Here is an 18,222-nt window from a genome sequence, read left to right as displayed (position 1 = left end):
GAACAAGAGCTTGTATAAAACAAAGTGCTCCGCCCTTCAGGGCAGCACAGAGAGAACCACAAAGGCCAAACCAGAAGACAACACAAGGCATAAAGGTGTCTCACCTCCAGGGCAAACACTGTTACTGTGCCTGCAGCCCAGAAAATCTGGAGAGGGACAAGGGACCTGGCAGGAGAAGAATATCAGTGATGAACAAGAACCTTTGTGTGAAATAAAGCCATTTCCCCCAGGAGTGGATGGTTTCAAAGCTCTGCCCAGGGCAGCTCTGGAGAGAAGCTCCAGCCACAGGTGCTGACAGAGAGAACAAGATATCTGAGGCCTTGGCCACCCAGAGCACTCACGTGTGCCCCGTGCAATAAATGTTTCAGAAAGCTCTCACTGCCCCAGACCAAAGGAAGGAGAAATAGGACCACAAATAAAAGTGAAAATGAAGAGTGGGTTCCTTTCAGTAAAGAGCTACAGTGAATCTCTGCACTACTGTCTAAGAAGTGAAGTGATGAAGTACCACAGTGACACTTCCACGGCATTGCAGATGGAGCAGGTGGAGTTGCCAGTTTTCTGTCGACATCTCCCAGGAACTGTCCTGTTACACAATCAATTAAGTGAACAGACAAAGAAAGAAAAATCTTGCCAATGAGCACAGTTACAAAATCAGGCACATTTCATTACTACCAGAATAATTTTTCTAGATTTTTCTTACCACTCACCAAATTCAGAACATTATTTGTCATCACAAGATAAGATTTAACTCCACAATAAGCAAGCTGCAAGTAGTTTGAAGCAGCTCAAAATCTACTCAGATCAAACACAAAGACATATTTTCATTGATTATGTAATATGACATCAGCCTTGCAAAGCTATTATACAGGCACACAAATTTAAATCCTTAAAGCTGTGGATTTGCTTTCAAAACTGTCCTTGGACACACCCGACTAGAAGGAGGAAAATCTTAAAGCTTCTAAGTGCTGGAGCAAGTCTTGATCAAAAATCACAGGTCTAAACTTTATAAATCATTGTAATTTGTGACAATCATTTGAAATCGCTTCTGTTTTTCAAACACTACAGTACAGAGATCCCTTCCCTGAAAACACCAGATGCTCCAAAAGGTCCCAGAGCTGCCAGCTCCAAGTGCTGGTTCTGAAACTTCAGACCACCTGTACCTGAAATGAGCATTCTGCACACAGTTATTTGCATCTCTGCCATGCCAAGACACACCAAAGCCCTGAGTCCCAAATGTAAATTCATTCTGCCTGAATGGGTAAAGACTCAACACTCTGATACAAAACATACAGACAAATATTTTCCTGCAAAGATGTGCCTCGAGTCAGATGCACCCTGTTTATTTTATACTTATAATATCCACGGAATTAACATTTAGTATGGTTACAAAAGTGATGTTTACACAATAACTCTCCAAAAAGTGAAAATACATCAAAACCAAATACTTTTACAATTATTTACCACTTTTAACATTTATGCAAAAGACAATTAATATAATTTATAAAAGGTCCCCCAAGTTGTTTTTCAATTTGGGGAGGGGGTTTTTGGTCTTTTACATAAAGTTTTCACACTCCTCCCTTCCCTTTTTTCCTGCTGACACTTTAATCTCCTCCTGTTGTAAATATGAGCTTATAACAATAAATCATGTTTTATTTATTACGGATAAAAATAGGATTCAATACAAAGCAAAAAAGCCAATCTCCATACAGTTGTCCTCCACAGTGACTGAATGAGTTTCTATATGAAGATTTAAATATGTATCTGGCAGGCATATTTAAGCAAGAATAAAAATATTTTTTCTCTTGCATTACATAATACGCTTAGAAAAAACATACTGTCTTTGACCAGTTGTACTGAAGTAAAATAAATGGCATTTCTTTAAAACACAAATACTCTGCAACGAGGAACCTGACACATCTGAGAACAGTTTTCAATTTCAGCACCAAAGAATTCCACAAAATTAATATAAAGTAGTACTTTTTACTTTTATATTCAGGTCACTTTTAGTCCCATCACTGTTGATTCAGACATTAAAAAAACCCCCTTGATTCTTCTGTAAATATATTCTGCTTGGAAAAGTGCCTGTATGAAGCACACCAGGGAACAGGAGTGTAAGCATCCCACATCACCTTGCCCTTTGTTTAGATTGTCAGTTTTTCCTTTTGATCTTTCTTTGCAGTTGAGGAACCAAAAATTGATTTTCCCAGTTGAACTGAAGTAGAAAAAGGACAATGTTTTATTTAAGATCCTTCACTCCTGCACATAAGCTTATTTCTTTCTTTACATACAAAAGAAACTGTCTTTTTGTTCTTGTAAAAAAGTATTTCAGAGTGGGGATTGTTCCCACTGCACTGGATGTGGTTTCATAACAAAAAAGGGTGGGATGTGTTTAAAAGTCCAAATACTGGCCTCCTGCAGAGGAGCACAGACACCTTCCAGAGATACAGAAACGGAGCTTCAGGGAAGCAGGTCACACTTGTTAGGTGTTTGCACAAACCTTGGCCATGAGCAATGTTACACTCAAAGCCTTGTTTATGGGCAAAGAAAGCACAGTTTACATATAAAGGCAAGAATATATTGTAAATATATCCATAATTGTAACAATGGCTATTGCAGCTTTTCCAGTGCTTCCCTTGCCTCCTCCAGTCTTTCTAATCTCTCTTTTTCTGTGAACTTGGGGAGGTTTCCAGAGCTTTGCCCAAGCATTGCATTTGAATCAATTCAGTGTTTGATTTGTCACACAGGACTCTGTTCAGGACAGTTTGCTGGAGAGCAAAGCAAATTCTGTCATTACAACCAAAAAGGCTGCAGTGAGGCCAAGCCCTGCTAAGTTTAACTCCAAGGAATGTAATCTGTGATCCTCTTTAAAATACATGATTAGCCTTTTAGAACTTCCAAAGAGGAGAGAGGATACACAACCAACTTCCAGTATCCAGTAAGGCACTTTGTAGTTTGTTAAAAGACAGAGAGCAGCACACCCCCAAGGCACATGGCACAAAGCTCAATTACCAGTAATGCTGCACTGGGTTATTGAGAAGCCTTTTGTGTGCCCTCCTCACACAACAGCCCCTTCCTAGTACTTGGGGGGAATATAAACATCCTACTCACCAGTTCTGACAGCTTTAGCATTCATATCTCAAGCTCCAATCAGCACTTCAGCAGCAAAGATATAACTACATACATTACAGTTATCTTCATGTTTTACAGGTTTCATAACATTAAATTAGCCTAGAAAAATGGAAGTACAAGCAACAGAGAGGCATTAACTTTTGTTTAGCAATCAGTATTTAGAGGAAAGGATGTACCTAAATATGATGTGGAAACCAGCAAAGCTGTTTCATTTGGTCTTCCTGCAAGCTGAGCTCTGTGGGGATTCTCAAGGCCAGTATTATGCTTGGAACTTGAACTCTACATATTTTAATGAAATTGCACACTATAAACACCAAAATGCATGAGCAGTGGCACCAAACTCTGAAATTTGGAGCTTTTTCAATTAGTAATATATAAAAAGAATTTTTCTGGGTAAAAACGTGAAACACCAACTGTGTTTGCAAAGAAAGAGAACATGCAGCTGATTAGAGAGTGTTGAACCTCTAAAGGGAGGGACATGGCAGATAAGCAAGTACATCTCAAACAGTCACCTTCTTCATGCACGATGCTGTTCAGCACCTTGTCACCTTTCCATGAGCAGGACTGTGATTCACTTGTGTTGGACTTGTCAGCAGCAGATGATCACAACTCTGCACCAGCTTCACAACCCCAGCCCAGCTTAGTGAGTGGGTTCAGCCAGTCTGAGCCTCAAATGACAAATATGTGATCTGAGCACCATCCCACTGACCCTCCTGTGAATGCTCAGTAACAGGTGCTCTCTGACACCCTCACAACTGTTGATATTTCATTAGCTTAAGGTCAGCAAGTTTCTTTACCACATTGGAAAACCCACTTCCCAGCTCCTGCACAGTCATGTAACTGGTCTGCCTGGTTTACCAATTAGAAGAGGTAACTGTTGAAAGGAAAGCTGCAGTAGATTATTCCTTCTCTCTATGCTGCAGAAAATAGTTCCAGATTTTACTGAAGTATCAGAGAGAATACAGCAATGTTCTTTAAAAGGCGAAATTTTTGCATGATGTTTTTGTTCATGTTTCTGCCCTTTTCTTCCATTGTAACCTTCTCACTTTAAGGTCAAGTTCAGCACTGGTATCTGAGGCAATATAAATTACATCTGTGTAAATAATGGCCATAGATAACTCTCAGGAAGTCTCTTGCAGAATAATTTACTTAATAATATGCAAAAGAAGAGGGCTCTAAGTAGCTAAAACAATTCATAGAGAGACGAGAGAATATATAATTAACATTGCCCTACCTGCTGTTAACTGCACTAATTGCATTCTTTCTGCACAACTGACAATTCTGACATCACAGAGACATTTGCAGTGATATGCAACTTCTGCTAAACTACCTCTGAACCTCAGACCTTAAAAATCACTGCCTGGTATTTAAGTTCACTGGTTGATTTTGTTTCTTCATCAGCCTACAGATTTCTGAAGGAATGCTTACTCCAGCTTGTGGAAGTCCAGATATCTCACTACTTACAGGACACTAAATGTCAAAAGCTCAACATAAAAACCAGCCATAAACTGGAAGCCATAACATTAAAAATGTGAAAATAATCACAAAGCTGAATAAACTCAAAGACACAGGAGTCTCATTTTGGAAACATGACAACATAATGTATGAAAATACATGAAGTATTTTCATCTCAAAATTGTAAAATAACTTTTCCGTACTAAAGCACCTCTAAGCATCTAACTTGGCTTCTCATGGATGGAAGAAACAACCAAATAAACACTATCTGCATATGTACTTTAAACAGGAATGTCACTCAAAAGATATAATAAGCAAGTTATTTATAGCATACAATAATCATCATGTTTAAATGGCAGATTACTTTATAGCATGAGACATAAACCTGTATTAACAGGGGGGAAAACTCTGCATAAGAATAGTTTTTCCTAAAACAGTGATATTTGCAGTAATCAATTTCAAGTCTCTCTTGTTCCACTTCTATTCCAACATATCCAAACAAAAGCTGTATTATACTGAAGGCAAGGCATGGAAGGGCCAATAAGAAAATCAACCACACAGAACATTTAATGAGCTAAAAAAAACCACCTGTGCAAAAGATTGATGTGTGGCAACAAGAAGAGGAGAGGGTGTTGGACAAGGAGAGTATCAGGACCATTGATAACCTTCAGTGGGGCACAAAACACTGTGAGACCAGGAAACCTACTACTAAAATACACAGGGTGAGTAAGTGGAGGAGTAACACTCAGCAGGGAATAAAGGGAAGTGCAGCAATGGTGAAACTTCCCAGAGACTTTATATAGTTAACTATTTATACAGCAAACTCTACATGGCCGCTTTTCTCTCCTCTTTCTACATACACCCCAGGGCTGTTCTTAAGCATTTAGAACAATAAATATATGTAAGATTTATAGCCTGGAGTTTAGCCATATTCATCTTACTCAGGTGAGCAGTCCAACTAAGCCCAGGGGAGGCACAAGAAAAATGTTCTCCTTCATAATGATGCACAAAACAAAAGCTGACTTTAACTTTAGGACAGGGAAGAGAATATCACACGTAGGTAAAACTGTCAACTTCAGATTTTTCTTAATAAAACAAAACACACTTAAAATAAGAGCATAGCTAACTCCTGGAACCAACCTGAACATGATTCTCACTAAATGTTTTTTTGCCATGACATTCTCAAGGGTTGGAGCCTCATTTGAAATACCCTGTGATGCAGAGAGTCAGATAATATCTCCCAGCTGAATCCAGGAGGGTTACAAAGACATATTTCATATTCATAAATGTATTGAAATATTTTACTTTTCTTAAACTGCAAATATTTGAAGAAATATAGATAAACATATTTAAAATTCACAGCACTTTCTCAAATATGAAGTAGAAGATTAACAAAATGTCAGAACATCCTCAGCTTCAAAAACTGCTCTACCATTTTAGGTAGAGATTATCTATCAAAAAAAATAATCACAGGCTCTTATGATCATACTTCTCAACTGCTGATATATTCAGCTTGTAAATTATTCCCATCTTTAAAGATAAAACAAGCTCTTGGCAAGTCATACTAACCTTTGCAAAATACCATTTAAGATTACTTCATTGGCAGGAGGAGGCTGAGGGTGGAGGAGAAGGGAATTGTGATGTGGAGGCTGAATGCTGGGTGTGCTCTGAGCTTCACGTGAGTTCAAAGGCCAGTTGGGAGAGACTCCTGCCTTGGTTCAGAACCACGTGCTTTTATAGCAAAGGTACAACTTAATATCCTTACACTTCAATCCAGCCCATCCTAAACCACCTACATGCTCTAAAGACAAAAGGTGTAACAAATTTAACAGAAACAATTGACAGATTAAAGAAAGGCAACTTTCCCAACTGAATTATATACATAAAGTGGTTATCTAAAAACTGCACCTTCCTGCTGTGACACCTGGGGACATTCATGTTGGTCAGGGATAGTATCAGTGATAAACTATCCTGTCTTAGTAGTGTCACCATTAACTCTTATTAGAGTTTATACTCACTCAATTCAACACGATTTTGCTACTAATCCTTCGACTAAAAAGTTTAAATTGAAAACCCCACACCCCACATTTGACAGAAATAAGTGTCAACTATGTATTTGACTCTGCCATACACAGGACTGTCCACTGGGACTGATCACACAGGGCAGACCTGCAGCCTCAGCAGGTTTGTCACCTCATTCCAAGTTTCTAACTAATACCTAAACCATGTCTCCTGCTGAGAGTTTATACCATGTAAAGAGAAGCACAATTCTTCTGATGACAGTGACCTCAAAGATCACACCACTAAAACAGCCACAGTAATGAGGTCCAGGGAGAAAAAACTACAGAGCTGAGAACTTGCTCTTTTCCTTCACAAGTTAAACCCACAATATTTACAGTACGTCTTAAGCTACAGTAACGATCAACACACAGATTTCCTTTATATAAATAAATAAATTCCTATATCAGGCTTCACAGGAAATAACAGAAGAGCCCTCAAATAAAGTGCCAAGTGGCTTCTGGACAAGAACCATCGTTTTACACCTTGTCTCAGAGAGTTAAAATACAAGTGCCAATCAAATGATTGTTCAAACAAGTTGCTATTTTATCAACAGTGCTGTAGTTTAGATCAAATGAAAAAATAGGATTCAATTCTGCATGCAGTCAGTGATGGAGAATCCTAAAAAGCAAGCACAACTCATTCACCTTCCATCAGTAACCAATATTCCCAGGAGGGGAGACACTGTGGAATTCAGATAAAAACAGCAGCTCTAAATACAGGTGATATGAAAAAAAAAAGACTATTTAGTTTGACCAGTGGATTTTTAGGCAGAGTAACAAACTAACAAACAAGGAAAACAAAAAAAAACCAGAAAAGAATGAAATTTGGTTTCAGTAATCAATCCCCAAATACTTAGAAGCAGATGGGCATGTAGAGTGTAGATGGTGTGATTTCTCTCCTTTACACAGCTGCTGGTACTACAGAGGAAACATTATTCTTTAGTATTTCATATCATACATAAAGTGTGTCTATTGGTTCTGATTTTATGCATAAAAAAATGAAAATTTCATGCAGCTGCTTCTCAATTACACATCTGGTTACTGTTCTGCAGCTGCAAAACTACCTTTAAGAACCATAAAACATGGTGTGACGAGGCTGGAATAGATACCAGCAGCCTTCTTGTACCTTCCTTGTGAAGTTTTGCATTTTTTACCACCTGATAAAATTCCTGAATCAAGAACTACGATTTCTGTCACCTCCTTCTTTTCTGAACAAAAACCTGCTACTGTACTTCAGACAACTGAAATTTGTAAATGACCACTCTCTATGGCACACATTAAATCTAAAATTCAGCACCCCATTTCTAGAGTACTTTTGACTTTGTGTTGTTACTTTCAAGCAGCTATTTTGGTAATTTGATCAGAAATCCAACACACAGAACAATAAGTCAGCTCAACATTAGTGTCAAACATCTGAAATGAGATTTTGATTTGTTAGTCCCCAAGCCATTACTCATATTACTATAAATCTGTTGAATATGAAGACATTTGGTGACAAAGAATGGTTATAAAATACCCAACTAATGTAAGCAGTCTCAAGCTTGCATTTACTGACTCACACTCAGCGTGTAATTTTCTAAGAAAGGGAACAGATAAGAAAAACAAAACAATTTGTTGTTCATAACAATACATTTGAATTTAACTATTTCTGTAATTCCTCTAGAGATGGAGGGCCCTGCAAAGAATTTGCATATCTAAAATATTAAAAAAGCCAGAACTTGTAGTTTTAACTTTAAATGGAAAGGTTCAGCTTGAAGCAAGACGATACCCAGGGGTGAGCTTTGACAAAATCTTTTATTAATTTTGTTTCAAAAAGAATAAAAACCACACTTAGGGAAGCTGAAGTGTCACTGTTTCTGGCGTGCAGAAGGCAGCAGGTGTGGCCATTCCCAACCAAGGCTGGTGCTCCACAGCTTCCTGGTTTCCACACAGGTGCCAAGGGCTTATGTGGGAGAGCATTTCCGAGCTGCAGAGGCAGAATGAGAGCAGCAGGAAAGCCAAGGCAGAGACCCCTTGCAGGGCTTACCAAGGATATTGCACTGCTTAAATACTGCTGTGTTTCAAAGTTTGCCACTTCTCTGCTGCCTCTGCCAAATAAAGTTTCTTAGCCCAAAGCGCAGAGGGAGGAGGGAAACAAGGGAGAGGGAAAACAAGCAGGAGTTAAAATATTCAAAAACCAACCAAATCAGCACACAGAGAGGAGAAAGCAGCTCTAGATGGCTCAGATCCAGGGATAAGGTCCTGCACCATCAGCCACTGTGTGTGAAACTGTCAAATGGAAACCCTAAATCCACCTTAATTTGCCTCTGTGCAATCAAACTTCTGGCAGATTAAGTGAAAGCACCAAAAAGCAACGTGAGAGGGATTGAAGAATATGCACAAAATGAGCTACTATGGAATAGGTTTTATCTGTATGAAATAGGCATTACACTCCTGGTTTGTTCAAGTTCACCAGGACTTTGTAACAAATTTCCTAGTAAAGCATGTTTGGTGAACACAACCTTTTCACACCTTCCCTAACTCCCCTGATTTTCCATGACTGATTCCTTAATCCAGTAGATGGGATAAATAAATTGTGTCTGACATATTGATTATAAAGCTTCCCACAAAGAATTGCTTTAACTGTAACAAACATGGCATTGCCTTTATAAGTTTTACTCTAGTTAATTTTTTTCATCATTTTCAGACAACAGTGAGAATTTTAAAACTGCTGGCACAAAAATTGTTATCTTGAAAAAATTTTCCAAAAAAAATATCGAACCATTCCAATGTGGACAAATACAGAAAAAATATTATTTGAGCTATCAGCAATTAGTACATTTTCTGATCATACACAGAAACATTAATGTCTGTGATTTCCATGTCAGGCAAAGGGTGGTCTGAGGAAAACACTTCACCAAGCACAAAACCAGTATGCACATAAACCTACAGTGGCTTTTAGCAATACAAAACTGCTGAATATTTGTTCTCAACTGACTGTTTGGCACAAAAAAGGAAGAGGTTTTTCTCAATCAGAACTCATGAGGGGAAAGAAGGGTTGAGAAGGAACAAGAGCAAATGGACAGAATGAGGAAACAGCTCTAAAAAAAATCAGGGACCTGAAGGTGGGACAGAACTAAAAGCACAGACACATTTTGTTCAGCTTTGAAATGGATGCATTCAAGAGATGCCTACGAAGACTGGAAATAACAGAGTATTAACAGGTACTTTGTATTACTGAAAAGTGGCTGGAAAATGTAGATTTGCTCTAACCTTGGATTTCACCACTCCAACAAGGCAAAATCCATTAAGAGAAAACCTATTAAGGAGAATAAAGAAATATTCATGGTCAATAATGCTGAACATGGTCCAAAGGCAGCTCATCCACCACTAGTTTTCTATTAAATTTAAAAGGTTGTTTTCTAAACACTTACCATTTGAGAATAAAACCATATTAGTGAATAACTTATAGCGTTATTTTGCCTGAAAGAACAGTTTCAGAAAGCTATAATTTAAGTATAAGGAACTCTAATAAAAGCTGTCAGAGAAAATAAGAGGAGTTATGGGAGAGCTGTTCCTCAACAGTGAGCAAGTTCTCTGGGTACAGCTCCATGGAATTCTATTTCAACAACACATGATTTTTCAACATATGCAGAGAAGCAAAATTTTAGAGGGGCTCTAAGAAATAACTTGTTATAACCTCTAAGTATATAGGGGTTTTTTTAAAAGAAATAACTCATTATGCACAGGTGAGAAATTATTACTACACCGTGAACCACACAATGGAAAAAATAATAAAATACTAGAAATGTTGAAGGAAGCAATTCTTCTCCTACCTACCTTGATGGACAGAAACAGAAAGGGAATTAAATGAAGTAAGCAAAGCACATGATGACAGCAAAGAAAGATCAGTTAAGTAGCCAAGTTGCTCAAATAAAACTTTACAAAGGGCTACTCTGTACAGGATACTCATAGAAAAGCTCTCCCTGGTACAACAAAAAAGAACATGAATTCACCTTCCTAATAGCCTTGGAAATGTCAAGTTCAAGGATCTTTTTAATTTTCCTAACATTAAAGCTTAGATTAAATGCAGACAGCATTATCACCAACAATTTCTTCATAATCTATACAAAAAGGGCACTATCAAGCTAAAGGTCAACTTTTGATCCCTTCTAAACATAAATTGCTTTCAAGTAGTTTTCACAACTTGTACTGGAGAGATGAATTTTCAGAGAAGGGACTGAAAACAGCATCTAAAAATGCAGCCTTCCCCTTAAATTAATCAGCCATAGAATTACAAAAAACCTCAGCAGCTGAAACGGGAAGGAGACTGGTGCTCACATGACTGAGAATTCTTCCAATATTCTAAAAAATGGTGAATAATAGGTGACAGGTAAATGACCTCATGAAAAGATGCCTCAATAAACCTTTTCTGTTCTTTATAAAATACATGTTTACCTCTCCAGCCCGATATAAAAAGCATGCCTGCAGTCCAAAGCTGAATTTTATGAGTTCCCTCATGCATAAGCAATAGAAATAGGACATGCAGAGGCTATATTTTGTTATATTTTTTTTAAATAAGAGTGAATAAAACCCTTGCACTCAATTCAATTGCATTTCTCTGTGATAGAGTGTGAACACTGCACCTGACTGATTCCTAAATGTAATGAAACACTCTAAGTGGCAACAGGCAGCACTCTATTGCTTTTGTTAAAAATCAGAAAAAGAAACACATGCCAAGCTTCCAGCATCGATTTAGGACTGTCAGCACTGCCAAGCACCTCTGTAAGTTCTCTGCTGATTCAAAGAGCCCACTGACAGTGCACAGTGACACCCTCCAGCATAATTACAGCCCTCTGAGCTTTGCCCACCTCCCCGGTTTAAAATGATGGTCCCTTAATAACTTCCCCAACAGGCAGAACACAAAGAGCAGAGCACGAGCTGAAGGAGATTGAAGGGCTTCGCTGGAGGAGCCCAGAGAGGATGATGGGCCCTGAAATGATGCACAGCCCAGGCAATGGCAACACACACACCCTCACAGGGTGGGGACAGGGAAGGACTTTTCCTTTCTGTATGTACTACACCATGAGCAAAAGGAATGGAAAGTATGGAAATGCCTTCTCTGCCTCAACAAGTCCTAAAATAAGTGAGAATCAGATCAGAAGACTTGTGAGTTAATACAGAAACAGCCAGACCTCCATTTCAGATAAAAACTCAGCTCCCAAATGTTGCACTTTGTTCTATTAAATAGTTGCACTGGAACTGTAAGAACCTGTTTACAGACTGAATTTCTTCAGAGAGCAGATCAAACAGCACCATATTCTTTCAGCAAAACAACACAGTATCTTTTTCTTTCCCCTCTTGAAAACCAAGGAATTTTAACTTACACCAGAAAACTACTGTGACTGCATTGCTTGGTATTCTGTAAATATCTCCTCCTCTACAAGAGTTACACCTGAAAATTGCTTAGCACGTAGAAGGCAATGAATTCCCTGGGGCTTAATTCTGTGTTCTTGATTGTGTACAACTTCTTTTGAAGTCAATATTAGTGATGTCATTTTAATTTTCTTCACATCTGCCATTCTTATCTTAGAAAGAGGAAAAAAAAAATCAATCTTTTAATTCCATTAAAAATTCCTTGTAGAATGTCTTTTGTGCTGCTGGTAAGTTTTGAAAGTCTTTGAGAAAATTAACATTCAGTGAACATATTAATAAAAATAGAGAGAAACAGAGGAAATGAGAAAAGCATAACAAAACTGCTGATACTGGATCAAAGCAAAACCTTTCAAGAACACAGGCATTAACACCTTCCTGACAAGTGAAGACAGCAGCAAAAATTATCTAATCTCATCTCTTTCCATTGCATCAACAGGAAATCCAACAATAGCAAAACTGGTGAGTACAGGCCTGCAGCAGCACAGACAGCTCTGTCAAGCACAAAGCATTGGGTGAAATTGTGAAATTAAATTGCGAATTCCAGACTTTAGACAGACTTCTATGACAGAAATTTCTACCCCCTTATCTGTATCCCTTTACCACATGCACAGACCCACGTGAGTGATGTAATGCTGTAAGACTATAAAGGAAAATTCTTGTTTCTTCTGTGTTCATGATGACAGTTTTATAGAAAGAATTTCCTTTCACAAAAAATACTGAACCTTTGACTTTCAGGTTTTGATAACTTATTTTGATCTTTAAAATACACTGGCAAGCATCTTTTCTTGTTTGAAGTAGCAAAAGTTAAGGACAGCTGCAATGTGGCATCCAGTACCTACAACATCAGATTTTGAGCAGGACTTGGCTGGGGTTTTTGGCCTCCCACCATTCTTACTGCAGAATGCCTGTCTATCAAGAACATCCTGCTTGTCTCATTTGCTAATATTTTGTGCCTTGTGGAGGCTGAAGTTTTTTGTTTTCCCAGAACCCTGTACTTTGTGTGGTTGCATGTTCAGCTACAATTTGTGCAGATAAACCTGAGTGCCAGAGACACTGCTGGTCTGAGGGGTCAGAAATGAGATAAACCTGATTAAATCTTGGAACAGCAACAACCACAGGAGCAAAAGTGGTACTCTTGATGCTTGGTGTTCAAAGTGCATGTTAGAAATACGATGACAGCACAGCATCAGAATGATTACGAGGATGTTGTTAATTATTTAGTGGATCAATGGAGTGTCAATCACTTCAACATGAAATAGATTCTACACCATAAACCACAATTCTTTAACACTCTGGACTGCAGCATTGCTGAATGAAATTACACCAGATGAAGAAAAGTACCACTGACTTAAGAGTTTCTGAACTGTTACTAAGTCAATCCAATTAAAATACAACTTACCTGATAAAGTTTCATTGGCAAAAATTTTTTGGTTTAGATTTTCCTTTTGATTATTTAAACTCGGTTTGTTTGTGTTTTTTTAATAAATCAATATTTCTGTGATTTGAACAGCAAGGAAGCTAAAGAGGTTATTTAGAATAAATTTGGCATCATAAACCAGAGGAGGTTCACTGCCTTTAATGGAGTAATTTATTTCTCCAAATAGTTATAGAGATCAAGAATGGTAATAGTCATTGGGCAAACCAATCCATTTATGAGTTCAATCATGAAGAGGAGAGTTTAAGTGCTGTAAGACTGGTGATAAACCTGCCACAGCTTCAGTTAACATTCTTGATTTTCTCAGACATCCAGACAGGAGGAAACACTTCAATTTTATGTGCTTTGCTTTGTGTCCGATTTTCCATTCTGTACTCCTAAATGACCGTAACAGTTGCATTTCATTTTTTGTTTCAAATATATTTTCAAATATACCGGTTGTTATAAGAAGGTTTTGATCACTGAAAAATGCAGCACCTTAATGAATTTCTAGAGACTGAGCAAGTCATTATGTTAATGCTATTCAGCTATTTGAGCTCTGATGAGATCTCTGATATGAGTAAGTTGCGTTAATTTACCTTCCAGTGCAAAACTGAAATGCATTTAACTAAGTGGCTGTGCATTATTGGAAGCATAAAACAAAAACCCTTCCTGTTATTACACAATTAGACTACAATAATGCCTGGCCTCTGGCATTTTGATGTTTCATATATTAACAAAAGCTAAATGAAAAGAGGAAAACTGTGCAAACTGCTCAACTTTAAAAAGCAGAAAGATTATTTCAGAGTTAGAACAGGGTGACAAAGTACCTCAAGGCATTTCCTTTTGAGAGAAAAGGTATTACATAAATTCATTTCTGACCCACATTATCATCTTATGTTCATCACACTGAAATGAGGACGTTGTCAGAGAAGCCAAATGAAGCTCCAGAAGCAGCTCTTCCTTCCAAGACACTGTCAGGTTCTTCTGCAATGGCAGGTAACTCAACTCACCTTTCTTTTTATCTCTTCATATGGACACACACATGTGAACAAATATACATGTATATAAATCTCTTGTATATATTTTATTTCTTCACAGAATCACAGAACAGCTGAGGCTGCAAGAACCTCTGGAGGACATCCAGTCCAACAGCTCAAGACAGAGTCATCTAAAGTGGACTGTGTCCAACCAGGTTCTAAATGTATTTTAAATTATTTATATTTTGGACAGGCTCCAAACTTTTCCTTCCTTAATTTTTTAATAGAGCAAATCTTTGTTTGAAAACAACTTTTTATATGAGTTAATTTATTTCAGTTCCTTAAATTTTATCAAGTACACAACAACAAATAATGTTCCTCAGCAACTACATTCTACATTATTCAAAATTACATAAATAACGTTAATTAAAGAATTCATGTTACATTTGAAAAATAAAGTTCAAAGTTATTGCTGTTATAAACTATTGCTCACATATAAAATTAAGTATATATTTATGATCTGGATAAAATATCAAACCTTTCCAATAAGTATCAATTTACAGACTGTGTACAACTTATTAGAAAGCAATTTATTTCCCAGATTGGTATCCAGTGAAGCAGATTCCTTCCATAACCAGTCAACTTACTGAGTCTCTGAGCAGCCTCCAGGGCATCATTTGCAGAATCAGCTACAAAGAATCTCTGAACTGTAACCCCGTGGTCTGCCATTATTTTTTTGCTTTGGTACTCCTGCAGGTTCAGCCATCGTCTGGGGGTTAATTGAACAGCCTAGAAAAAATCAGAGGGGAAAGAACATAATGCTCATTAAGAACAGCTCATGCAACAGCCCACTGAGCTCTTCCACCTTATGGTTATCTCAAACCAGCAGTTCAACAACACCCAGGGAAGAGGTAAAATATGTATTGATTTACCTAAGTGCTTTTTCGTAACATTTGGGCACACAAAGTACTCTGAAAGCTACAGGTATTTTCTAAAAGCTACACAAGGCTCACTTGGCTACACAAAGTGTGTTGCATTTACTATCAAGGCAGATTGGCAAACTTGGCTTTAACTCTAAAGTCTATTTAAGCTTTTATGTTATCCTTTGCCATAAAAATAGTAACAGACTTATCTGAAAACAAACTCAGTTTCATAATAAATACCCTTATTCACAGGACATTTCACGTAATTCTTCCCTATAAAATTATTTCTACTTATTGCATGCATTTATTGTAGCATATCTGAGAAAAACAACTGACAACGAATTAGAATCATTTTGTAAGAAACTACATACTAATATATGTATTTTCAGTGGTCTGTTATCTGTGTTTGGATTGTTGTAAGTGCATTTTGGTGAGGATGCCAGCACAGCCACACCAGCCATGCAGAGCCAGCTGGAGAAGAATTCCCTCCCCAATCTCAACATCCCAGTGTAGATGTCCATGTGTGCATTTGTATTTGCACACACAAAGACATCACATTTGTTGAGTACAGACACTATAAAAAATTACGTGATCTTCACTGAATGATTTTAAGGAAGGACACGTTCTCCATACAGGACAAATTGTTATAGACAACAGGAATAATTAAGGAGCCAGAGCTGACTCCTGGCAATGGCACAATGGCAAAGGTGGAGCTGACTCCTGGCAATGGTATAATCCCATTCTATGCCAGCAAAAGATGCTCTTCCCACATGGAGAGACAAACTGCTGTCCTGGCAGACAGCCACAATCAATTCTTGGTCTCTCCTGAAGTAAGGAGCACAGCATGGAAGCTACTGCTACATATTTAGGTATGTTAGATAAAGAGGATTATTTACTATCCTAATACTATGATCCCTAACAGCATGATAAAAAAATATTATCCTAATGCAACGTTATACTGGAAACAAAAATCCTCCATGCTGAAGTCTCAGTAACACACCCTTTCACAATACTTCAAGGTTTACATTCTGAGTTGTCAAAAACATCCCCCCATTTGTTCTACTCACTTTGAAACACGGCACAAAAGATACCTAAAGAAAACACAAACCCATCTTTTACAGTACATAACTGCATGTTTTCTGTAAAAGGGGCTCCCACAGAACTTAAACAGTTACAAATACCTCAGAAAGACACATTTTAAATTCTTTTGTCCCTAACCTGATGAACATATTTTGGAGGAACAAAATGCCACTGTCAGTTTGCTCTGTGGCTATCTGGAATTCTACACATCACACAGACACCTCCCCAGGATTTATATTCCTCCACGCCATTCAGACACAATATGTTGTTACAGTTATGCAATACTTCAAATGTAGGGTCAAAATTTAAAGTCACTTTCATAATTGTTGACATTTAAATTGTTTTCCTCTTATAATTTCTCCGCCAGGCTTTAACAATTATTTCTTCATTATCATTTCCACAAAGGGATTAACACCAGGAGCCAAGAGGGACTCTTTAGGTTTATCTAAAAATTTCTACAGTTCAGTAATACAGCTGATAACAGTTTGGTCACTGGCTTTATACTTTAAGAACAAGTCTTCAAAGCAGCTTTTATTCATAATTTAGAACAATAAATCAGTTTCACAGCCATGTATTGCTAAGCTGATCTAAAGCAAATAAATAAGAAAAACACCCAAACAATTTCATTCTGCAGATGACTTTTGATGCTATTGCTTGGCAAAAGACTCAACACAAATTGCTTTCAAATTTTCTGTTCAGGTAGGAATTAGTAAGCTCAGGAATTTGCAATGCAGCACAGTGTGTCAACTGACACCTCCCTGCTAGTTCAAACTGCAATGCTTAAGTAACAAAATCCTTTAAGGAATCTCTTGAATAAAATGAACTGCAGTGTCACCACCTAATAAAGCCACTGGTGATAATGCCCAACACGTGATCGATAAGGAACAGAGATCACAGCAAGAAAAGCAGATGAAGTTCCACTTGTTTTATGAAGAAAAGTCACCTCCAGCAATGACTTTTCCATCACTGGTGCCTCCCTTCAACACTAAAGCAGCTCATTAAAGCCTGACAATGAGTAAAACAAGCCCAACAGCTCCAACAGGAACCTGCAGTGGCCTCTGTTCCCAAAAAAACCCTTGTCCTCTCAGAGGTGGTTTGGGGATATAACAGTTTTACAACTTGAAAATACAACTCCAAGTGTCCCACAGGGATATTCCATTGGTGAGATGCTACAAATCTTATGTATATCTGCACTGTGTGCATATGTAGTAAGTATATGGACATGGGTCTGTTCTTCTATAAAAATTGGACAATTATTTTTAATATTATGATAATATTTACTTCATAAATTATGAACCAGACAGATCAGAGGAACACAGAAAGGAAGTAAGAGAATAATTTCTTTAGAAGAACTGTCAAAGCAGTCCTAAGGGTGATGAAACTGATGGCACAGAAAAGCAAAGCCTACAAACTCCAGGCGAGTGAGCACATTTTTTTACTTCTCCTTTATTACATGATTCTAAGAGAGACCATCATTCCTGAGTGCCAACTGAAGACTTTCAATCAAGACTTTCCACAAAAGACAAAGCCATGATTGTGAATCAACTACTTGATAAAATAAATTAGTATCTGAAGTCTGCACCAGAAGTTTTGAAGAGCAAGGAACATGAAAAAGTGGCTTTAAAGCACTTGCAGGATACACACCACGTGTCTTGAGAAGAGCAGGAAAAATAAAGCAGTTAAAGAGATGAAATAAAGCCAAAAGCTTTGAATCTGTGAAGGCTACTTCTCTTTGAAGATGATCTTGAAAAATCAAAACAGCTGCA

The 18,222-nt window shown here is 37.7% G+C and overlaps 1 protein-coding gene across 2 annotated transcripts in view; it reads right to left on the bottom strand.

The window, feature by feature from the left end:
• SUCLG2 (succinate-CoA ligase GDP-forming subunit beta) overlaps window positions 1-18,222 on the bottom strand; it is a 114,625-nt gene that overhangs the window by 77,349 nt on the left and 19,054 nt on the right. For both annotated transcript variants that reach the window (XM_071549686.1, XM_071549685.1), the window contains exon 2: window positions 15,101-15,242. In XM_071549686.1, coding sequence (XP_071405787.1) covers window positions 15,101-15,242 — 142 coding nt within the window. The remainder of the gene's footprint in view (window positions 1-15,100; window positions 15,243-18,222) is intronic.

The sequence above is a fragment of the Pithys albifrons genome, chromosome 3 (assembly GCF_047495875.1).
Source record: "Pithys albifrons albifrons isolate INPA30051 chromosome 3, PitAlb_v1, whole genome shotgun sequence".
Taxonomy (NCBI): domain Eukaryota; kingdom Metazoa; phylum Chordata; class Aves; order Passeriformes; family Thamnophilidae; genus Pithys; species Pithys albifrons.
Note: the sequence above shows the minus strand (reverse complement) of the source record. Positions and strands in the feature narration are given on the sequence as shown.